The 24,510-nt window shown below is 39.9% G+C and overlaps 3 protein-coding genes across 6 annotated transcripts in view; 2 read left to right on the top strand and 1 right to left on the bottom strand.

The window, feature by feature from the left end:
* The window catches only part of LOC310999002 (sodium bicarbonate cotransporter 3-like), a 70,970-nt gene extending 63,301 nt beyond the window's left edge, over positions 1-7,669 (top strand). For all 3 annotated transcript variants that reach the window (XM_083989287.1, XM_083989286.1, XM_083989285.1), the window contains 6 exons: positions 820-888; positions 1,904-2,077; positions 3,644-3,775; positions 3,929-3,993; positions 5,541-5,648; positions 7,041-7,669. In XM_083989287.1, the coding sequence (XP_083845413.1) occupies positions 820-888; positions 1,904-2,077; positions 3,644-3,775; positions 3,929-3,993; positions 5,541-5,648; positions 7,041-7,122 (630 nt within the window). In that variant the 3' untranslated portion in view covers positions 7,123-7,669. The remainder of the gene's footprint in view (positions 1-819; positions 889-1,903; positions 2,078-3,643; positions 3,776-3,928; positions 3,994-5,540; positions 5,649-7,040) is intronic.
* A 1,007-nt stretch (positions 7,670-8,676) lies between these two features.
* On the bottom strand, positions 8,677-18,609 carry LOC310999822 (ectonucleotide pyrophosphatase/phosphodiesterase family member 7; the record flags this gene model as incomplete). The annotated part of the gene is made up of 6 exons (XM_083990388.1): positions 8,677-8,747; positions 9,475-9,913; positions 12,073-12,336; positions 14,494-14,853; positions 15,771-15,916; positions 18,354-18,609. The coding sequence occupies 6 exons, from the start codon at positions 18,607-18,609 to the stop codon at positions 8,677-8,679; spliced, it is 1,536 nt and encodes a 511-aa protein (XP_083846514.1).
* Positions 18,610-21,141: 2,532 nt separating this feature from the next.
* On the top strand, positions 21,142-23,677 carry mrps12 (mitochondrial ribosomal protein S12). 2 transcript variants are annotated; one of them, XM_083990218.1, is made up of 4 exons: positions 21,152-21,348; positions 21,386-21,445; positions 22,384-22,434; positions 23,247-23,677. In XM_083990218.1, exons 3-4 carry the CDS (start codon positions 22,386-22,388, stop codon positions 23,642-23,644), a joined length of 447 nt encoding a protein of 148 aa, XP_083846344.1. In that variant the 5' UTR covers positions 21,152-21,348; positions 21,386-21,445; positions 22,384-22,385; the 3' UTR covers positions 23,645-23,677. The 2 variants fall into 2 exon arrangements, with proteins under 2 accessions (XP_083846343.1, XP_083846344.1); XM_083990217.1 differs by having other exon boundaries at positions 21,142-21,445.
* The last annotated feature ends 833 nt before the right edge of the window (positions 23,678-24,510 follow it).

The following is a 24,510-nucleotide window of genomic DNA, read 5'->3' as shown; positions in this document are numbered from 1 at the left end:
AGTGTTTTGAAATTCTTTGTTAACATGAATACATTTGCATAAATCCCACTGTTTTGACGGCACATGTATATATGAAGTTGCTGTGGTGGTACCGGCATGAAAATTGGAATGAGTTGACTCCATCGGTCAACCAACACGAAACCACTTTAAATTTCAAGATGACTGCAATTTTTCAAGACAGCCACATCCTTAGTAGAGCAGGTATGACATGCTCCGTCTCTATTAATGCTCATGGGCCTAAATTGGTTCCATTCCTTAAGTTTTTTAACTGTAATATGTTAACAAGATTGAACAAGACATTTTCACCTGCTCTACCCAATATGCAAATTAGCCATAGATAATTGGATTATGCACTGTTGGCTCATGTCATACCTGCTCTACTAAGGATGTGGCTATCTTGAAAAATTGCAGTCATCTTGAAATTTAAAGTGGTTAACTTGTCGGTTGACCAATGTAGTCAACTCATTCCAATTTTCATGCTGGGTTAGACATGTGCCGTCAAAACTGTGGGATTTATGCAAATGTGTGCAAATTTATGCAAATTTGCCCATGTTAACAAAGAATTTCAAAAAACTTGTAATACATTTTTTGTTTGTCTCAATGTAAGTAATCAACTCAGTAATTTTCATGGAGATATCTAAAGGTTAAAAATTTTACCCTATTCATGTGAAAAAAATGTTTTACATGCGTATAAATGGGATATGTTTGGGTGTTTTTCTAAACTTTCCCCTATCAGGAGTTTAACCTTTTCTCATAAAATGACTGGACTACCAGGGAACTGACGAGTTTTATTTTCTCCTTCTCTCTCTCTTCCTTCAGTTCATCCCGATGCCGGTTCTCTACGGCGTTTTCCTCTACATGGGCGCGTCCTCGCTCAAAGGCATCCAGGTCCGTCACGCCGTCCGCCACGTTTTGATCACTTTTCTTAAAGGGATAGTAGCATTTTTTTTATAAAGTGGGGTTGTATGATCTACAAATAGCCCCTAAGTACTTTAATTGCAGTAGAAGACTCTCTGCACTCCTCCCGTTAGCAACGCCAGCCCATAATAGCCCTGCCCAGAGATTTACAACATACAGTGTTGTGAACAGACCCAAAGAAACGGCCTATTTTCACGGCCTAAAAGAGGTTTTACCTGAAAAAAAATACACAGTTCCATTGTTCGCTAGAATATAATTTTTGGGCTGGTGTTGCTAACGGGAGGAATGCAGAGAGTCTTCTACTGCAATTAAAGTACTTAGGGGCTATTTGGAGATCATACAACCCCACTTTAAAAAAATGCTACTATCCCTTTAATTTTGAATGAACGCTCTCAACTGTTGAGAGAGTTTTAACTCTCCAGCAGCAACTTTAGACGACACAAAGACGATATAATCAGGGATGCAAACAAGTCGCTTTTTGGCGATTCGCCATTTTAATTTGGAAATGGGTCACCTATGACGATAAGTCAGGTCCTTGAAAGGGTTCAAGGTGGGGGGCCCTAACTTTTTTCTAGAATTTTTGAAAAAAAAAAAAAAAAAATTGAGAAATTATACCACTTTTTTTTTCTAGAATCGTTTTTGAGATTTCTTTTTCTTTTTCTTTTTAAATCTTACCACTTTTTTTTTAGAATTTTTTTTAAAACTTTTTTTTCTCCACCTCCTCTGATTTGAGCTTTTGTGGTGATTTTTCAAATGTAACTAAAATTGTAATAATGGGAATTTCCAAAAGCAACTGCAATTTGATTACACATTTTCCCCCACTATTGTAACAGATTACAATTATGTCAATTTTGTAATTAAATTACGTAACGCAGTGACATGTAATTAGTTACTCCCCAACACTGGTCTGGTCTGACCCAGTCCTGGTTCTGATCCTGATCCCGGTCCTGGTTCTGACCCGGTCCCGGTTGTGTTCCCTCCTCAGCTCTTCGACCGGATCAGACTCTTCGGGATGCCGGCGAAGCACCAGCCCGACCTGATCTACCTGCGCTACGTTCCCCTGTGGAAGGTCCACGTCTTCACCGTGGTGCAGCTCACCTGCCTCATCGTCCTCTGGGCCATCAAGGCCTCGGCCGCCGCCGTCGTCTTCCCCATGATGGTGACACACACACACACACACACACACACACACACACACACACACACACACTTCACCTTTAGTCTGTTTTCTACGACGGAGTATCAGGGCCACATTGATAAATAAAAAAATCATAATCTTTGAGAACAAAGTCGTAAATTTACGACTTTATTCTCATAATGTTATGACTTTTTTCTCGTAGGAAATGTACAAGTTTATTCTCGTAGATTTACGACTTTATTCTCGTAAATTTACGACTTTATTCTCGTAATGTTATGACTTTTTTTCTCGCAAAAATAAAAATGTATAAAAAAGTGTTTCCAAGAGTACGACCCACAGGTAGATAAGAGTGAATGGGACCTGATGAGGACTGATGGGAACATTATGGGATGCAAAGTAGCAGAAACGCACGCACATCCATAGACAACACTGTGTGCAGGTGCAGAGCCAAAAAACAAGACTGAAAAAAATGAAGAAAAGCTCGCACACTGCAAGGGCTCCTATAAATATAATTTAATGGTGACAACGTTTCGAGCTATTGCTCTTCCTCAGGTCATACACAATAATGGGAGACGCCATTTTTAAAGAGTGAGTGGTCACATGATCACACAGCTGATGCCACTTCCACATGATTGTAGAGTTTGGAGACAATAGAAAAATAAAGAATTTTTTTTTACAATGTAGCATAAACATTCAAATTAATATAAGATATACACCAAGTGAGTGTTAGATGTGCTGAACAATAACACATCAAAACACCATACTAAAAAATATATTCAACACACTTGAAGCAGTCTGGATACATCGAACATCAGGAAAACCGTCATACTGTCTCAGACCTGCTACAAAGAGGCGCCTCTTATATGTAAAAACACATGACAAAGTATCTAAGTGCTCTATATGCACAAAACATTATGGGATGCAACTGACAAACAAAATAAAAATGCTGATGATACAGTAATTTACTGTTCATCTTTTTCAGCTTTAAAATCTCTTGAGTTGTTGCAGCAGCCGTTGACACTGTTCAATTCTGTTTGACTCAGCTCAAGTTAGTGCTGAATGCAGATGAATCAAAGACCGTGCTATTTTCAAATGGCAAGCAGCTTCCATCTGACCTTCCAAACTTATCAACTGTTCATGGGTTTGAAATTGAAGTGGTCACATCCTATAAATACCTAGGCATTCTAATTGATGAGAACCTTTTATGTCCTTTAAACTGCACATCGATAAACTTGTTTCTAAACTGAAATTGAAATTAGGTGTCTTTTTTAGGAATAAATCATGTTTTTCATTGCAAGTCAGAAAACACTTGATCAGCACAACTTTTTTACCCTTGTTGGACTATGGAGACCTGCTTTTTATGAACGCACCTGTTGAAACTGGATACTGTATATATCACTGTGCTTTGCGTTTTATTACTGGTTGCATAAATAAATCTATTCTTGGACTTTTGCCTACATATTTGTGTTTAAATCTCAATTAGTTTTTTTTACCTGGTTAAATGAATAAAGGATAAAGGAAAAATAAGAACTAATGAAAATGTTTAAAACTATAATTTAACACATTCTACTTTTACTCCGTCTTCAGGTCCTGGCGCTGGTCTTCATCCGGAAGCTTCTGGACTTCTGCTTCACCAAGAGAGAGCTGAGCTGGTTGGACGACCTCATCCCCGAGAGCAAGAAGAAGAAGGACGACGACAAGAAGAAGAGGGAGAAGGAGGCGAGGACGCACACACACCACAACACACCACACACACACACACACACACACACACACACACACACACATGACTCTGGCTCCACCTCATCATCACTGTGACATCACTGTGACATCACTGTGTGTGTGTGTGTGTGTGTGTGTGTGTTTTCCCAGGATGCCGAGCGGATGCTGGAGGAGGTGGAGGACGAGGCGCCGTACGACCTCAAGCTGAAGGGACGGTGAGTTAGAGACACACACACACACACACACACACTCAGTACGTTTACATGACACTTGAAAAAACTGAATTATGGCCTTAATCCGACTATAACTGCACAACTGAAGTGCATGTAAACACCTTAGTCCGACTGAAATCGTTGGAGAGTTGGAGAACTCTGATTAAGACACCCAGATAATGTGATTGGAATTAGATTTTCTCCGTCATGTATACGCCTTAGTCGGGCTGAAGCTGGACAATGTATGTGTTCATGCTCCACAACAGTAGAGACGGCACCAAGTGGAGCAGAGAAGCCGCCTGAACCCGGCCAAGTAAAGAAAAAAACCCAACATCAGCGCCGATTCAATGCATTTCACACAGCGCCACCAGCAACACGCGTCTGGTTGGGAACTGCAGTTGAGAAAAAAAAAATACAATGAAAAAAAGTGGTAAAAACTTCTCCCAAAAACTTAAAAAATTCTCAAAAGTGGTAAAATCCCCCCCCCCCCAAAAAAAAAAAGTAAAAGAAAGTTTTCAAAAAAAAAAAAAAAAACACTAATGTGACAGATTACAATTATGTCAATTTTGTAATTAAATCCTGGGTCCTGGTCCTGGTCCCTCCTCCAGCTCTTCGACCGGTAAAAAAAAATTCCAAAAAAAGAAAAAAATTCTAGAAAAAAATGGTAAGATTTACAAAAAAAAAAAAAGTGGTAAGATTTCTTTAAAAAAACTAAAGTTTTTAAAGACTTGATAAAGAAACTGATAAAGTCTCAAAAAAATGTACAAAAAAATCTAGAAAAAGTGGTTAAAGTAAAAAAAAAATTACAATAATGAAAAAAAGTGGTAAAAAACTTCTCCCAAAAACTTTTAAAATTCTCAAAAGTGGTCAAATCCCCCCCCAAAAAAGTAAAAGAAAGTTTTTAATGTGTATATATACTGTATATATATTTTTATTTTTTTTATTTTTAACTTTTTAAGGTAAAAGAGGTAGGGGTATATAAGCTTTGGCTTCAACCTACACCCTTTTGGTTATAAGCTTGATATATACCGAAACAAAAACAAAAAACACTAATGTGACAGATTACAATTATGTCAATTTTGTGATTAAATTACGTAACGCACGCGCCTGGTCGGGAACTGCAGTTGAGAATGTATTATTAAGCTACTAAGTTGTTCACATTCAGTTTTTTACGAGGTAAGAAAAGAAAAGTCAACAGGACGGGGGGGGGGGGGGGGGGGGGGGCGTATTAACCTGCTGAAACAACGGTGACGCCGCATGAGGAGGCGATGGACCCCGTCAGTTATTAGATTTTCTCAGTTGCATGTAAACTGAGACAAGGACAGAAGTCCGACTTGACGCCAAAATCGAATTTTGAGCTCGATTAAGCTCTGCATGTAAACGTACTGAGTGATCCCAGAGGACACACACACACTGCAGCCACTAACTGTGTGTGTGTGTGTGTGTGTGTGTGTGTGTGTGTGTGTGTGTGTGTGTGTGTGTGTGTGTGTGTGTGTGTGTGTGTGTGTGTGTGTGTGTGTGTGTGTGTGTGTGTGTGTGTGTGTGTGCAGCGTGGACCCGTCGGAGGTGAACATCTCAGATGAAATGGCGAAGAGCGGGGTCTGGAAGTCGGTGGCCATGAACTGTGACAGCAGCCGAGCAGTGAAACGCTGCAGCAGGTAAAACACCATGACGACTAGTAACCATGGTAACCAGATCAATGTTGCTATCAGTCGTGTTAATGTGATACAGAATACAGAAAAAGTTTCTTGATGTCTTTGTTTTTATAAAATTTTAAATTATAATTTTGGCTGCCATCTTAAAGGAGAATTCTGGTCATTTTCTAATATAAGTAACGCTGCAAAAACTCTAAATCTTTCCAAGAATATTTGTCTTATTTCTTGTCAAAATGTCTCATTTCTAGTCAAAACTAATCTCTTTCCACTTAGAATAAGACTCATCATCTAAAAATGAACTTGTTTTTAGATCATTTTCACTTGTTTCAAACTCATTTTTACTTAAAATAAGTAGAAAAATCTGCCAGTGAAAGCAAGTTTTTTGTGCTTGTAAGAAAGAAAACAGATTTTTCTACTTATTTCAAGTAAAAGTTTGTTTGAAACAAGTGAAAATTATCTAAAAACAAGTTATTTTTTAATGTGACGAGTCTTATAAGGATAATGAGAAATCAGACAAATATTCTTGGTGAGATTTGGGGTTTTTGCAGTTTACAGCTCTAGGTCTCCGTGTGCAACCATAGCAAAAAATCTGCTGTTGGTGATAGTAACACATCTTTTTGTAATGAAGCCTTTGGTAAACTGGTAAACTGTAACAATGAAAAAAAAAATTGACAATTTTTCTTCAAATCTAAACCCGAACATCACAGAATGCAAAATTGTTTTTTGTAAAAACAATTAGATTCAAAAATGTGGTTTAATGGGATTTTTTTTTTTTTTTCATTTAAAAAAAACAGTGACATTGGGGAATCAAACTGGCATTTCAAGGGTTAAAATCCTCAGAATTATTGAATACACTGCAAAAACTCTAAATCTTTCCAAGAATATTTGTCTTATTTCTTGTCAAAATGTCTCATTTCTAGTCAAAACTAATCTCTTTCCACTTAAAATAAGACTCATCACCTAAAAATGAACTTGTTTTTAGATCATTTTCACTTTTTTCAAGCAAATTTTCCACTTAAAATAAGTAGAAAAATCTGCCAGTGAAAGCTAGTTTTTTGTGCTTGTAATAAGAAAGAAAAACTTGCTCCACTATCAGATTTTTCTACTTATTTCAAGTGAAAAATATGCTTGAAAGAAGTAAAAAGTGTCTAAAAACAAGCTACTTTTTATGTGATGAGTCTTATTTTAAGTATAATTAGATTTATTTTGACTAGAAATAAGACAAATATTCTTGGTAAGATTTTGAATTTTTGCAGTGTATTTGGTAGTTTTGGACAGAGGAGAAGTGGTTTAAGAGATTTATGCAAAAAAAAAAAGCTGAAAAAAATATTAATCTGTTAGATTTTCGGAGTTAGAGTTTTTCGGAATTGGACATTTCTGTCTCGTCTCTTCCAGCCTGGAGAAGCTGCCGAGTGTCCAGATCAGCGTGGAGAACGAGGACGGGAAAAAGTTTGTGGACGCCGAGACTTCGCTATGATCCACCACGAGCGAAGGAGGAGGAGTGAACTCTGTGAACTGAGGTGAAAGGTCGTCGACCAATCAGGCTTCACCTCGCCGTGCCGTTCTGTTCTCCTCGTCCTCATCGTCTCCTCCGACGAAGAAGGTGGACGTTTTTATTTTCTCATCGTTTTATGGTGAAAACACGGAGACTCTGGGAGCAAAAAAAACATGGCCGCCGCCCACAGGAACGGGGTTTTTAACCTCGGCTGCTGCTGCTGCGCTGTGATTGGCCAACGGAGCACAGACTCGATGCCTGATGATTTAATTCTTCTTTTTATTTTCAAGCTGATGTGAAAACAGTCGGAGTTAGTTTTAATTTTCAGTCTCTGCTTTGATGAAGCAGCGTCACTCAGAGTTTTATTTAATCATGATGCTGATCAGTGTGTGTGTGTCTGTTTGAGTGTGTGTGTGTGTGTGTGTGTGTCTGTGTGTGTGTGTGTGTGTGTATGTGTCCGTCACTGTCGTACCTCACCGTGTTGCCTACGGCGACGACTGAATGTCACAGTCGTCGTTACAGTTTATTGTCAAAGCTTTAATAAATAAATAAAATCAGTTTGATGACGACAACGAGCTCTGGAGTTCATGTTTAATATCAATAATAATAATATTTTATATTTACAGGAAGAAGAAGAATTGAACTCTTTTATTTAATTAGTTAATGACAACGAGCTGCAGGGTTACAACAGTTCAAACACTAATGTTTTTATTTACAAAATGAACAAAAACATGAATAATGTTTAATTTAATGTCATGAAATCTGCACAAAACCAGAATCTGAGACAGTAGAGACCAGTGTAAACCAGTATAAACCAATAAAGACCAGTAGAGACCAGTATAAACCAATAATTTATTTATTTTAATGTTTATTTAACAGGGACGATACATACAACATTGCCACAAAGAATGAAAAATGCGATGCATACGAGACGTCTAGCTTCAGCTACTGTGCAGTCTTTGTCCCTGGTCAGGCTGAAGAAGAATAAAAGATACTCAATACAATAAGTGCAATAATACAAATACAGTGAATAGTTATCATGAATAAATAAACACAGCTACAAAATTTAGATTAAGAAATTGCACAGATTAAATATATTAAACATTAGTAAAATGCTGTATTGACAGTGACTTGAGAGAAGTTAATGTTAGTTAATGCCAGTAGAGACCAGAATAAACCAGTAGAGACCCGAATAAACCAATAAAGACCAGTAGAGACCAGTATAAACCAGTATAAACCAATTAATACCAGTAGAGACCAGAATAAACCAGTAGAGACCAGAATAAACCAATAAAGACCAGAATAAACCAGTATAAACCAATAAAGACCAGTAGAGACCAGTATAAACCAGTAGAGACCAGAATAAACCAGTAAAGACCAGTAGAGTAGATTAGATCACATTCAGCAGAAGCAACAGATCATAAGTTACTGTGTATAAATATTAGCATCAATAATTCACCTGCATGAAAAGTAAATAAACCTGTAAATACACAAGACGATGAAGGCTGGACCCGGACCTGGACCGGTTCTGACCGGTTACAGAGCGGTGAGCATGAACGTGAGCAGCAGCAGCAGAGAAACGGACGCAGCTGCTCTGGGTGATCCATCTGAAACAGACACAGGTACTGTCAGTACTCAGGAAGTACTCAGATACACAGGAAGTACTCATCAAATACACAGGTTAGTACTCATTAGAGCACTGTAAAAGAGAGTAACAACGACACCACCATTGACTCCTGTGGTAAGGGTTTAAGGGTCTAAGGGTTTAAGGGTTTAAGGGTTTAAGGGTTTTGCGCCCCTAGTGGCAGGATATGGGTATTGCAAAAGCGCCCAGAAAACCCATTCACTCCAATGTATGTGTGTTGCCCACTTGCTGGTAAATTGATGAAAACGGCCGTGTTTTTGTTTTTAGGTGTCTTGGTCATATCAAATTACACTTATAATTTGTTTATTACAAAATGTAGATTGAAACATTAATGTAGACAACTGTTTTTTTTACTATCCTATGTGTTAATGTTTTTCTGTAAAGGATCCTCAATGATTCTATTAACGTGGGTGATCTATAAATGTCCTTAAATTATTGAAAACACCACACTTGCTCATTCACCAACAATGCAGAGATGTCAGTTCTTGGGCGCTTTTGCAAAACCCATATTCCTCCACCAGGAGGCGCTTCCATTGGACCAATGCTGTCCTAACTCTCTTTTACACTGCTCTAGTACTCATCAAGTTACTCTAGTACACAGGAAGTACTCATCAAACGCAGCCATTGAGATTATTATGATAAGTCAGAGACTCTACCGCCCCCTGGTGGTCGGTCACTCATTCACTCACCTCCTGGCTCGTCCGTCGGTTTGCCCGTCGGCTCGCCCGTCGGTTTTCCCGTCGGCTCGCCCGTCGGTTTGCCCGTCGGTTTTCCCGTGGGCTCGTCCGTCGGTTTTCCCGTCGGTTTTCCCGTCGGCTCGTCCGTCGGTTTGCCCGTCGGTTTTCCCGTCGGCTCGCCCGTCGGTTTGCACGTCGGCTCGACCGTCGGTTTTCCCGTGGGCTGGACGGCGTGCAGCAGCATCTCCTCGGTCACGGCCATGGAGCCGTTGTGCGGCGCCGGCTGGATCTGCAGCAGCCGACACATCAGCGGGTAGATGTGGACGCTGTCGAACGGCTCGGACAGGAAGCTCCTCTTGAAGTCGGGGCCGAAGGCTCTGAAGATCATCTTCATGTCCATCTCCCCGTTGTGGAAGCCGTGGTCGCCTTTGTTGACGTAGACGATGAATCTCTGAAAGGGGAAGGAAGGAGGAGACGTCAGACCATGTGACAAGGAAGTGACATTCCTCTCATGAGTGTGGAAGTATTTGATTTGATTTGATTTGATTTTTATTTGTCTCAAACAAGCACATCAAAAGACAAACAGTATGTAAAAAGAAACAAAAACAATAATGATACTGTGCAAGTTTGAGAAGGGGCTGAAGGAAGCAAAGCTTATCAAGTTCAGCCCCCCCTTACATTGTGATACATCTATAGTTCCATACAATTCAGAAGATTAAAAACATATTGCTTTAATATGAAATAAGGCCATGATTATAAATAAAAAGAATAAAATTAGCTGTCATGTTCTTTATAGCTGTCCAAGAGTGTATGTTTGTACGTACTTTTAAATTGTTTTAAGTCTATTCCACATTTTTACATGCTTTCTCTGACCATAAACATTTTTTGGATGTTTATTGGTAGCAACCTACTCCAGGCTTTAAACAGAATCTGACCTGTTTTGAATTTGACTAGGTCCTCAAATCTTAAAATACCCGATTTTAAAAACAACGGATTTGTATGAGCAAGGTACCCAGCATGATGAACCATCCTTATGACTCTTTTTTGTAAAATGCAAATCTTTTGTAAAGTGCTTTTATATGTGTTTCCCCCATACCTCAACACAGTAAGATAAGTACGGATCAATGAGTGCATAGTACAGCATTGAAGTGAGACGCAGCGTACTGTTGTACTTGCTCCACCATAGTGCGCAAATTCCGACAAGTTAGTGTCGAATATGGTCGTCGTGATCATCACTTGACAAGAAATTCCGTTCGCAACATTTGTCCATTGAATCGAGTTGCTGCCGACTATCACCTGCTGATCAACCGTAGCTACCGCATTTGTTGTGGCGTATGTTTGTTGTTTGTGCTTGTTAAGTTGTCTACACTGTTGAAGACTTAAGCTTTAGACGTGAGGTCAGAGGCTTAACAAGTTGTAAATATTCGCAAAATGCAACAGCTAGCGTTAGCGTAGCTTGGTAGGTAACGTTGAGCTGGCGATAGTCAACACACACCATATCGGCAGTATTAAGGTCAGACGGCTAAATGAACCCAATAATGGTTTCTATTTTATCCGACACATTTGTGCGGTACGGCGTAGGGAATATAGGGAATATAGGACCCTCTTTTGAAAATGGGTCCTATGTTCCCCGTTTTTACCAAAAAGGGTCCTATGTTCCCTGGTCGCAATACATACTGGGGGACATCGAACATATGTTCCCTACTGTTGCTGGTCGAAGGACTCTCTCTACTTATCTGGACTCTCTCCATCAATCTGGCCTGTCTAACCTCTACCTGGTCTTTTTACTAAACTTAACCAACTCCTTTCTTCATTGCCTAAACCCAACCAATGGGACAATTAGCCTACACTTTTCACTCAAAGTCACAACTCAACTTCTCACTCAAAAATAGGCAAAAATCTGCCAAGTCACCCACAAGTCCACTTCCAGGTATGGGTACAAAAATTGCATGTTCCCCGGGTCGGGTCCTATGTTCCCCGGTCCCATACAAAGTGGGGAACATAGGACCCGGGGAACATAGGGATGATCCCGTTCGGACTGCTTTAGGTGAGGATCGAACCGCAGGCGACAATGCAAGCCGTTTAGGTCAATGACCACTTGGCGAAACGGTTTGCACATATTTTATGGGTGAGTGAGTTTACTTCCAGTACCGCTACTCGCCACACTACTAAACTAACTACTTTTTTGGATTGATACCCACCGAGCTAACACTAATGCTAATGTGACAGTTGAGGGTCCCGTCACTATGCCTCCAATTGATCATGCGCCCTGGCTACTTGGCCAAGGGGATGTCCCTTTGGGTGACTGGTAAGCGCGCATTACTCTTACCCGGGAGGTGTGGGTTCAATCCCCGCCCGGGCCCTCTTCACTTTGCCACACTAATATTTAACAACTTGTTAAGCCTCTGACCTCACATCTAATAATAGAACTCAACTCTACTAATAAAACTCAATTCAACGGGCAAATGTTGGAATCATCATTTCTGGTATTCGATTTGAGACAACACTACCCTGCACTACAGAAGTAAGTAGTGTACTTGGTGTACTACATGGAAGTATCTGGACTGAGCCGAAGCACCGGAGGTCTTCGTCAGAGGGTCGAGGACTCACAGAGTTCAGGTTGAAGCCCAGATCGGCCACGACCACGATGGGAGGCAGCCGCTCGCTCCGGCCGAGGTGGAAGCTTTCCGGAATCTCACTCTTCTTGTAGACGGTGAGGTTGGGCGCGTTGGACAGAGCGTCGTAGACTTCCTGCTCCTTCCCGGGCCGCGGCGTCAGGATGCCGAACCCGCCGTAGTCCAGGATCTCGAAGCTGGCGAGCTTGAGCAGGTTCACGTAGTTGCTGAGGACGATCTCATCCACCAGCGGCCGTTTCTTGATTGATTGAATTGAAAATTCTTTATTCAGTTACATCACACAATAGCAAACATTATCGACAAAATAGTGACTGAAAAGGCACAGGCAGAAGAATACCAAATTAAGCTACCCAGCTTTCTTACAATATAAAAAACAAACAAACTCAAAATAAGACATAAGACAACAACTAACAAACAAACAAGCAAACTAACAAACCAAACCAAACCAGAGGAAAAAAAACAAACAAACAAACAAAAAACAGAAGAAAAAAAACGGAACCAATAAGGTTACCAGTATAGTCTACTTGCCAGCCCATAGGGCCCCATTGTGAACCCGGAAATGTTGAGTACCCCAAAGTTTTATGTTAGAAATATATAGCAGAGGAGGCTGGTCCATTGAGGCAGAGGAGGTTGGTCCTCCTCTATTTTTGAGAGGCAAAAGGAAAATTTATTTTTTATTTAAGAAAGAGTAACTGGTTGAAATAAATCATTACCAAATCTCAGTATAATTTATAAAATATTATATATGTATTTTATCATAAAAAAAGTTTGTTTTTTGGAAGAAAATCCACTTAAAACGGCTCAACTGCGCCGCCAGCAGGCTCAGGAGACAGAGCAGGCTGTGTGAGGAGCAGGGAGCAGGAAGGTGGGGGCTCTACGGAGGTGGCAAGATTTTTACTTCCCTAACTGGCCTCGGGGCGGGATCTTCTTCCATTGACTCAATGCATTTAGGATGTCTTCATCCTGACCTGTGATTGGCTAAGACACGTAAAATGACGTCATGACGGAGGAGGCTCTTCTGTACCAATCAGCAATCAGAACACAAGATTGACAGCAGGTTGGTCCAATGACAGTTCTCCAACCCCCCTTGGTTACTGTTGCTATGTGCGCCAAACTTTCACTCCCAGCCGTGCTGCTTATGCTGCTCCTAGCACAAGAAATACGGAGTTTTCAGAGATATTGGCATCGATTTGAAAGGAAATATCAGCAGATTTCTGGATAAACTGTTAGGAGATATCAGAGAGAAGCAGTCAGAGAGATTGTTAATAGTTTTCAGTTACGTGACCTGGGCACGGGTAAACAAAGACACGACCGGACTTTTTTTTTTTTTCTCCGCCATCAGCTCAGGTAAAAGCATAGCTATATCTAAGAGGTAAAAGCCAAATATGTATGTAATTTGAGTGGAACACTTTGTTTTGTTATTAATAATTACAGATTTTCATGGTTTTTGTTTTTCCTTTTTAAATCAGAGGGTGTAAATCCCCACTGTGGCATTTACAGGTGTTGAACACTGGCCTGCTTTTTTTTTTTTTTTACATCCCACATCCAAGATCATGGCTCTGTCTTTTTCATTAGGCCTGTGTTAATCTGAAAACAGTAAGATTTAATACAATTATGTTGTTTTTAAGAAATCTTGTAAGACATTGTTTTACTGTTTAATTTTCATTGAATATAATAAAGTAGGGAGAAGTAGTGCTATAAAATAAAATGAGGCCGTGGACTGGTGTTCCTCCTGTCCTCCCTAATTTTTTCAGTCACCAGCCGCCACTGATATATAGTATGGGTCCCCAGTATTCAGACTTGGCTGATCTGGGCAATATTGGAGTGGTTGTAGGGGTTATTGATGATGCTGAATCCATTTCTGACATTTAAAAAATTCAACATGGCTGTCTAAACCGGAAGTGACCAGATTTTGAAATCCATCAAAATCGGCCCACTGGCGGTTAAAATCTGGTCACTTCCGGTTTAGACAGCCATGTTGAATTTTTTTAATGTCAGAAATGGATTCAGCATCATCAATAACCCCTACAACCACTCCAATATTGCCCAGATTAGCCAAGTCAATTTTGTTGAAATATTGCCCATATAGGCAATTATGCTAATGTATGCTAATTATGTCAGTTATGCTAATTGCCCAATATATATAAGTTAGCATCCAGCAGTTTCTGAATACTGGGGACCCATACTATCTATTTCTAACATAAAACTTTGGGGTACTCAACATTTCCGGGTACTCATTGTTGGCAAGTAGACTAGTATTTAAATATATTGTAAATAGCAGAGAAACCTAACCCTAACCCTACAAACAAACAAAAAGTAAAGCTACCCAACATTGTTACAATATGAAAAAAACAAACAAGCAAGAAAACAAACAAACATAAAAGCAAAACTAAACCTTGACGGTGGTCATGCCGTGGTCCGAGGTGATGATGACGTTCAGGGAGTCGGTGAGGCCATGGCGGTCCATAGCTATTCTCAGGTATCCGATGAGCCGGTCAATCTGCTGGATGATGATCTTCCTGTCCGGGTGGTCCGGGCCCTTCTGGTGGCCCACGTAGTCCGGCTCGCCGTAGTACAGGGTCACCAGGTCGAAGTCGTCCTCGGAGAACCAGCTCATCACTGTGTCGACGTTGTGGCGCCACTCTGTCTCGTTGGCGTACTGGTGGTCCTGCGGCCGCGTCCGGACACGGTTCACCCCCTGGCCGCTGTAGTTGGCCGCTCCCCCCGGGAAGAAGAAGGAGCCGGTTTTCAGACCCTGAAACGAGAAGAACCACAAAGAGACATCAGAGATCAGTTTGATTCCAACGTGGTTCAGATGAGACCTGGTTCCTCCAGGACTTTAGCTTCTGTTCTAGAAGAAGTGAAAAACCAACATTTTAGCTTTGAGCTGTTGATCCGTGATGCATCTGTGGTTTAAAGCTGAGACACTACAGGTGAGTAGGGTTAAACATTAAACTAATAGACATCGCCATGAAACTTCCCAAGTTTATCACTCTCATTAAGACAATTAGTTAGTTAAATTTTGTCATGTTTGTAGTAATAAAATGTTGTATAAATGAGGCTGTGAATGATATATCAACAATCCCATCTGTAGAAGCATTCAGAATATAGAAAGGGATCAAAGTGGAAGGTTTGGTGTCTGTTAAGTGCTGCTGAAGTGGAGATTTCTAGCTCAGAGTCTGAGTCTGAAAAACTCTTTCTGAGTAAACGCTCTTTAAAGACTTGGACTGTAAAATTACATCGATTGTTAATGTAAATTGTACTTTTATGATTTGTTGCGGATACAAAGGAAATGGGAATCATTGTTCAGGAGAGAGAGAGCTTTACAATGATACCTGACATGACATGGGTCAGAATAACTTTTGGTGAATCTACGAGAAATCGACAAAATGATTTACAATTTCTTTTCAATAAAAAAAACTTAATGTGGATTTCTATCATTTCTTCCTCTAATCTGAAAGAAGACATGTTAAGGAAGCAAAATAGCATAAAAATCTCAAAATTGATCAGTTGCCTGTAGTGTCTCGGCTAACAACTAGCATCGGCCGCTAGCAGCTGCAGTTCCTCCTCTGGCCACTAGAGGGAGTTGGTCTCCATAGACTCCCATGTTAAAATGATGAAATCCATGAGATCAATAAAAACCGACCTGGGTCTCGGTTGAAGTGGACTCACCTGGTCCTGAGCTGTGATCCACAACGGCAGAACTCCGTTGTCCCACCACTTGGACTTCTTCAGCGTCTGTCTGAAAGGAATCTTCAGGTTGGTCTTGGCGTCGAACATCATGTTGTGGACGACTTCGTGGTCCTCCACCCACCGGCCTGACACACAGGAAGCAACGGGTCATTTCAAAGTAAAAGTTTCCATTCCTTCTACTCACTCCTTTGTAACTTATTTACTTGGTTTGCATATTGTTGCAATATTGTCTGCCATGTTTTTATGGCTTGTCCTTTGTTTATTATTTTATACATTTGTGTTACGTATTTGCATATTCATTAAATCAATAAACACACTTCACTTCTTGTATCTGGTGAGTCGTCATTTCTAAAAACAACAACAAAACGTTTCTGACTCGATGTACAGAAGGAAAATGGTCTGTTTTCTTACAGAGCCCAGCAGTCAGCCAATTTATCATAAACATGATCAGTAGTTACAGTCGGTCCTCGCACATAAAGCATTAAACAAGAACCTGATGATGTGAAACATGTTTCTTCTCCGAGTCTTCAGGATGTCAGTCAGTCAGAATACTTTATTATTCCCAAAAGGGCAATTAGCCAACCCATAATACGTACAATTATGGTATAATTAAAGACTACAACAATAAATTCAGCAACTGTCAGGCATCCTGACAGCAGCATCATCCACACAACAACACCAGCACCAACCAGTGACGCACAATAAGGAAGCAAGATGCCAGAACCAGGATCAGTGGGTTTTGCTTGTTCTGCATTTTATGCATTTATGGCCGAAGGTAAAGGAATAAAATAATTTGCATAATGAGTTGTTCTACGTGCAGGTACACTAACACTATACTCCATTAGCCTTCTGGATTACTCGTCTATTAAGAGAGAACAGAGGTTGTTCAGAAACATTTTGTCCTTGACAGATAAACTATAAAACCTAAAAGAAAGAAAAAAAACAATAAAAGTTTGATAATAAGGTAAAAATAAAAAGAACATCGAGGTTACAGACATCAAGAGAGCTGAGTTTCCTCCGCACATCAACTCTTTGATTTGCTGCCGTCACTATTCTCACTAAACTTCAGTTTGAGGTCAATAACTGTGCCTGGATACTCACACGTTTGTACAATTTGTAGCTCATTAGTTGATTTCTAGCTGGAGTTTAATGTCGCTCTCACTACAGAAAGTGTCAATGATGATGATGATCAATAACAATCTTTATTTATCGAGCACTTCTCAAAAGCCTTGTTTGAATCAGTCAAATCCTGTATTTAAAGACGATGATGGGACATTTGAACCGACCAGGAGCTGAAAAACCACCGAGTTGAATCATTTCAGTTTTTCATTTCTGTTCTTTAATGGATTTTTCATCTTTCCATCACATCTCTTATTATATAGGCTACTATATATACATATGTAAATCTGTGATATCTATTAATGTGTAAACCAACAGAGATAAAGATCAAAACTTATGATCGGAGAAATGAACCAGCTCAGGGTGAAGCAGCTCTGAAGGTTCAAAAGGTTTCATCTGGACCAACATGATCCAGATTTTTAAAGTTTTTCCATCCAGGGTCATGTAATGTGTTTTTACTTTTATCTCAATTGTTCAAAGCTCAGTTGGATTGGATCAGGCAGATCCAGATACAAACTTTTCAAGATTGACAAATCCAGATAACGAGTGTTAAATGGGACTGCAGAATCATTTACAGTTCTTCATTGGTGCAAAAAGTAAATTTTATTGTAATGGTTTAAAAATCTGGTGCAAATGTACTACATAATAAATGTTTATTTGACCTTTTGAACACTCAGGTTCTGTCTTAAATCTTATAGCCTATAACAGTGATATTGATAATAATATTGATTGGTGGTGATGCAGGTTGAGTGTTTTACCGGTGATTGTGATGAAGTGAAGAAAGAAAAGAAAGAAAACTCTCTCAGAAACAGTTTTTAGTTTTGATCAACAACCAATTTTCAAGATTTGACCCGATCCATGATCCAGAATCTGATCAGATTAAAGTTTTGAACACTCAGGTTCTGTCTTAGTTAAAGGGATAGTTCATCCAAAATTGAAATTTCGGGGCTCCATGCAGCACTGCATGTCCATATGACGGTTGAGAACGGAGCTCACTTTTCTTTGTCCAAAAAACATCCAAATACCTCCATGCTGCTCGTATGTAATGTCCGTCTTGTATTGAAGCCCCGAAATGCAAAATTGTCCCAAAAAAAATTAAATAAGTCTATATTTCAAGCTTGTTTTTAGCGGAAGCTTCTAGAAACTCCTCTTCCCGGTTCGACAAGCTTGAAATATAGACTTATTTATATTTTTTTGGAACAATTTCTCATGTTGGGGCTTCAATACAAGACGGACATTACAGACGAGCAGCATGGAGGTATCTGGATGTTTTTTGGTGTGTCTTTTTGGACGAAGAAAAGTGAGCTCCGTTCTCAACCGTCATATGGACATGCAGAAATGTCAATTTTGGGTGAACTATCCCTCTAAAGATAATTATAATATTGATAATAATATTGATTGATTGATTGGTTGGTTGGTGGTGGTGCGGTTGAGTGTTTTTACCGGTGATGGTGGTGAAGTGCGACGGCGCCGTCATGGTCAGCATGGGGGGGGTGACGTACTTGGCCTTGACCCCGTCCTGCACCAGCTGGTCCAGGTTCGGCGTGTCCACGTCCTGGTCGTAGTCCCACCTGAAGCCGTCGAAGGAGATGAGCAGCAGCTTGTTCCTCACCGCTGCTGCTGCTGCCTGGCTCACAGGCTTCGAGGCAGCGCAGCTCAGAGCCGCGAGGACGAGGAAGAGGACGAGCTGCAGCTTCATCTTCACCCGAGGACAGACTGAGACAGACTGAAGACAACAGCAGCCTCTCACCTGCAGCTGGTTAATGTGTAACTGATAGAGATCTGCTGAGGCGGCTGCAGGACGAGACCTTCGACTGCAGCGGCGGCGTCTTATCTGCCGATTCCACCGATCATCATCATCATCACTAAGCAGTTATCTGTGGTTTTTATTACATTACCACCACTGACCTTTGATTATTGATTATCGGTATCTGATCGGTATCACATCGTTACTGCTGCAGCTGCTGCTACACGTCACATAGACTCAGTTCAGTTCAGTCCAGTCCGAGGTCGGACCTCTGGGAAATGTGAAGGGTCACCACATGAATGTCTCTGCAGAAAACACAATTATGGCCTACATCTGTGAAAAAGTTACTTAAGCATGAATTAATGCTAGTTTCAGTTTTGGCCCACGGACCGCATGTTTGACACCCCAGTTATAAACACATTTAAACATGTTTTACTAAGCACTCACAGTAGTTATTTATAAACTACATATTAATGAGTTCCCATGCTTTATAAATGAAGAATTTTGCTTAAAACTAATGCACTCATTATAAAGTGTTACCAAAACTGAAATGAAGAAACATGAGACAGTGAGTGAATCTAGATTTATATGCAGCTTTCAAAACCATTTAACACACAACAAAACCCAAAAGTTTGAAATCTCTGGTGTAATGTTGGTGTTTGAACAGTATCTGAGAAGACAGAACTAAAAAAAAGATAAAATGTTGTAATAAAATCATAATTGCCACTGAAATGCGGTAAATGCTTCCTACTGTAATAAAGTCCAAAGCTCCAGGTGAACGTGCTGCATCATTCCAGTCAGTTCTGTTTTTTGCTGTGAATGAATTAAAGTTTATTACAGAGTCATAAATCAACAGATAAAATAAAATAAATTGAATGAACAGCTCCGTGTCCCGGCAGCAGGAACAGGTTCATGGTCAGTGAGCCAAGGTCACGTGGCCTTGTCTGAGAGGAAGAAACCGCTGCTTCATGCTCAGCTATTTTCACACAAGGATTTTTTTTTTCTGTAATAAATTTGTGTGTAATGATAAATAAACACGAAACCTGTGGGCCGCTGTAGAATATTATTTTAAAACATGGGATTAAAAAAATTGTGAAATTTGAGTTTCTAATTGTCATATCCTTGTCTGTTTTTTCCTCTGTCGTTTTGTGTGTTATTTATACTTATTTGTTTTTTCTACTGTGTTTTTATTGTAATTGATGTATTCAGACCATGTTGCTACCATGGTGATAACTGAACTAAACTGAACTGTATGAGATGTTGGATACAAATGTAAAAAAAAAAGTAGGCTACTTGATGTGAGAAATGAACACAAGGAAAAATAAATTACACATCTGAACGTTCATTTCTGAAATGTTACTTTGTTTTATTTCATTTATATAATTAATGAATATACAAAATTAATATATATATATATAATTTAATTTAATACTTATATATATATATATATATATTCTAATTAATGCTAAATTCTTCAGAGAAGATCTTTAACTATTTATTTCTGCAGTGTTTCTGTAAATATTAGAAACTAGAAATAAAATACAATACAGTGCAATGACAACCGCCAAGGGGCGACAAACATTCAGAGGCGATATTTCAATATATCATATTACACAAATACATTAAAAAGCGCACATAAATCCAAAGTCTTAATGGCTTTCTTATTAGTGGAATGTCTAATAGTTGTAATATGTTGTTTGAGCTCATTTTCAAAGATGGAAAGGAGTGGTTTTTGATTAGTGTATCAACATTTGTAGATATGCCATTCAGTTAAATGTAGGCTATAATAAAATTGATGATAGGCCTTTAGAATTTTTTTTTTTTTTCTGCAGATGGATAGTCAATGACGCCAATTTCGCCAAACAATATATGTTCAAAGCAAAAGGAAAAATGTGTGTGTGTGAGAGAGAGCAAGACCAAGATAAATGAAAAAACATCCTCAGGGTGTCCTTCACAGAAAGAGCAATTTACATCTATATCTTTTTTGAATTGTTGTAAAAATAAAAAAAAACAACAACTTCAGATGGGTAAAATCTGTGAATTATTTTAAAGATACTTCTTTTGCTTTCACATAATAACAGTCTTAATTGCGTTTTGGTCATTAGAAGATTTAATGGAAACAATGTATTGACTGAGCTCACTGAAAGGCAACAAAAGAATGTTTTCTTCATGTAAATTTACATTTATGAATAGGAAATGTTGCCATCAGTATGATGAGGTTGATAATAAATGTTCAGTTGGATTTTTCTTTGTTTTTGTTGAAGTCAAAGAGCCCGAACAATAGCTACATCCCTCCAAAACAACTTAAAACCACTATCACCGTTGTTAGCGATTAAGTTACAAACATCAATCCACAGGCTCTAGACAAATGGAACAAATGTTTCAATATGTTCAGAACAGAAAGTGTTGGATTTTGTTCTGACGGCTCTTATTTTGGTGGGGCAGAATCCGGAAGCAGTGTGACGTCGACGGGACAACATCCGGGTCACAGAGGTGAACGTCGCTGCTCACGTTGGTTGAATGAGAAACCTTTGGTTGTTGTTTTTTCCATTAAAATGCGATAAACAGCTACAGGTTCACCAGGTTCTGGTTCCGCTGCTCCTCCCGGACTCTGTCGGACTCTGAGCCGGTGTCGGTGTCGGTACCGGGCGGTGTGAGCCGGTCTGTGGGTCGGAACCTCCTGTCACCTCTGTGTCCTGGCTGTTAGCTGCTAGCTGCTAGCTGTTAGCTCTGTTAGCTGTTAGCTCCGCTGTTAGCACCTTGGTGACGCTGCTCCGTTGACTCACCGGTGAGTTTAGTAACACTCATTAAAACACTTTAAAACACGTTATTAAAATAACCAAATGTTCGTTTTTACCTGGTTATGATCGTGTTACGTCAGCAGCTTTTTAATTCACGTAATTTTCATATGTTTAACGCTGGGTTTAGCGACATAACCTCCTCGGTGAGAGTCATCGGTGAGAACTGTAACAGTCCTGGTTCACCAGAGCTGCACATCTACCTCAGTGAAGTTAGTTTTAAGTTGGATATTTGACAGACATGTGACATGTGTGTCATAGAGGAGGCTTAGCTCTACCATCCTGTGTTGATTTTGAGTCAACAGGTCACATGAATTTTTAATATATTTTATACAGTAAATATGAGCCTTTATAGCTCAATAACTCCCTGGTCATGTGACCTGTTGACTCAAAATCAACACAGGGTGGTAGAGCTAAGCCTCCTCTATGACACACACCTGTTTTTATTGCATTTAAACACATCTTTTATTTTCTATACATTTTTAATGTATTGAGAAGGAGCGAATGTCTGTCAAATATCCAACTTAAAACTAACTTCACTGCGGTGTTGATGATCGATTATCTTTCACATGATGATGTTTCTGATCATAATTCAACCTGTTCAGTCTGTGACTGGGATGTGATGAGCCATAAAATATATTAAAATAAATAAAATGACACATCTGACAAGAATGAGAGAGTATAAGTATACATATGTAGCCTGCATAAATAAATATAGTTACAAATAAAAACAAAGCAAAATGGCATATTATAAGTAATAATAAAGTAAAGTACAAATAGTGGTTAATAGTGGTCAAATTCCTTGTCTGTCTGCACGTACATGGCAAATAAATGTGATTCTGATTACTATTATTATTAAAAGTAAAGTAGTATTAATTTCATAGTATTGGGGATTAATTGAGTATTTCTGTTATTGTGTTTGTATCAGACATGTCGTTGTTGTGGAGCCTGAGGCCGGCGCTGACGTCACTGTATCAAGGTGAGTGTGTGTCCAGGTGCAGCAAACTTCACACTTCACACTCTCACATCATGAACACGTCCTGGAAAACCTGAAAACCTGGATAGTTGTTGATCAATTACTCGTGGAAAACACAAGGATATACGTATCCCTTTTCTGTCATGTTCTATTCACAAGGAATCTTGGTGTTTTGAGTTAAGGAACGACATGTAGATTATACAAATTATATTATATTGAAGACAGACCTTTAATTGTCGGTGCAAGCTATTTTTAGAACGGTGGAGCAGAGCCGTGAGCTGCTCAGAGCTACGCTACGGAGGCTCATTATGGGAATGAAAAATATGATATGTATAGCTAAACTGTCGTTCGTTACTATTGATCTCATTCAAATTATGTGCTGGTTTTCTACCCGGAAGTAGTTGTTCAAGTTCAAGTTCACTTTTATTTATATAGCACAGTTAAAAAGTCCTGTGACAGTTGTCCAAAGTGCTTCACAGAGCAGAGACAGAAACAAAAAAACAACGCATGTACAAGAAACAAGAAGACATGCATACCATCACACATTCTCACACTCAAATGTATGTACATGTACATATACGAACATTTGCGCATACATACACAATACGCAAACGTGCACAGCTACAGTATTCATAAACAACAGTGCACATAGATATTTAAACAAAACTAGCCAGGATTAGAAGTCCTTGTGGATCCTTGTTGTAAACAACAAGGCGATTCGGTCTATAGGGATGGGCCAATTTGCCAAAATGTTGAACTATCCCTTTAAGAAAGGAGCAGGTATTATAGGTTTTCTCCTCCCTCCCTGTGTGCAGCCTCCCAGCATGCCTTGGCCTCGGCCTGGACCGGGCCGCTGCTCTCCAGAACCATGGCGACCCTGAACCAGATCCACCGGCACCAGCTGGGGAAACCCAAACCGTCCGCCAAGTCGTCGCTGGGCGCCACGTTCGGCCGGCCGCAGCTGAAGGCCGTCATCCTCAAGACCATGATCCGCAAGCCCAAGAAGCCCAACTCGGCCAACAGGAAGTGCGCGCGCGTGCGTCTGTCCAACGGGAAGGAGGCGGTGGTGTTCATCCCCGGGGAGGGACACAACCTGCAGGAGCACAACGTGGTGCTGGTGCAGGGCGGCCGCACGCAGGACCTGCCCGGCGTCAAGCTGACCGTGGTGCGGGGGAAGTACGACTGCGCCCACGTGGTCAAGAAGAAACATTAGAGACTCAGACAGAGAGAGAGTGTGTGTGTGTGTGTGTGTCAGCTGTTTAATAAATGTGTGTTACACTGTCAGATTCTGGGCTGTTTCTCTTTTCTTCCAAAAAATCTTCTTCCAAATATGGTCATTTCCTTTGTATCAGCAACAAATCATAAAAGTATGATTGACAATTACAGCTGCTGCGCAGCGATGGGTCGGGTCCGGGCTACTATTTGGGCAAATTTAGGCAATTCTGAGCAACAAACAGGAGAATAGGAAGACAAGACAGTTGACCTTGTAATGTTCAATACGCACCAGTTGAGGATTGAACCTGCAACCTCTGGAACCAAAGACCGTTGTCTATTGCACTGAGCTAATTGACAAGTGGCAGTTCCACAGTGGCTTCACAAATTGAGTAAACCATTCACTGTCGTGCAGGCAGATTTGAAATCACAGTAAAAAGAAAAATCTGTTTTTGAGGTAAAATTCTGATATGTTTTTGTCAAACATCTACTATGAGTCTAAGATTTTTATACTAGTTTCTCAAAGACCATCTGGTATTTTGATGTGTTATCATCATCACTCTTGTTGGGTCTTGAACCCACATCCTCTGACACCAAGAACCAGCTGCTAACTCACTGAGCTAATTGACTGGAGTTTCGCAAATAGACTCAGGGAGTCAGTGACCGGGCAGCAGTTGTCAAAAATTGTCAAAATGTCAGAAATTCAGTCATCTAAACAAAAATCTGATAAAACATAAATTCTATCTTGACAGCATGGAAATGTTGGTGATTTGTTTTTAATGATAAGTGTTTTGCTTCACAAGAAAAAATCTGATGTTTAAAAATGTCACTCTTACATTGACTTCAGTTGTTCCCATGAGAGCAGAA

Source organism: Trachurus trachurus, assembly GCF_905171665.1.
Source record: "Trachurus trachurus genome assembly, chromosome: 16".
In the NCBI taxonomy this organism is placed as follows: Eukaryota; Metazoa; Chordata; class Actinopteri; order Carangiformes; family Carangidae; genus Trachurus; species Trachurus trachurus.
The sequence above is the reverse complement of the archived record's forward strand: the minus strand, read 5'-3'. Positions and strand labels throughout refer to the sequence as shown.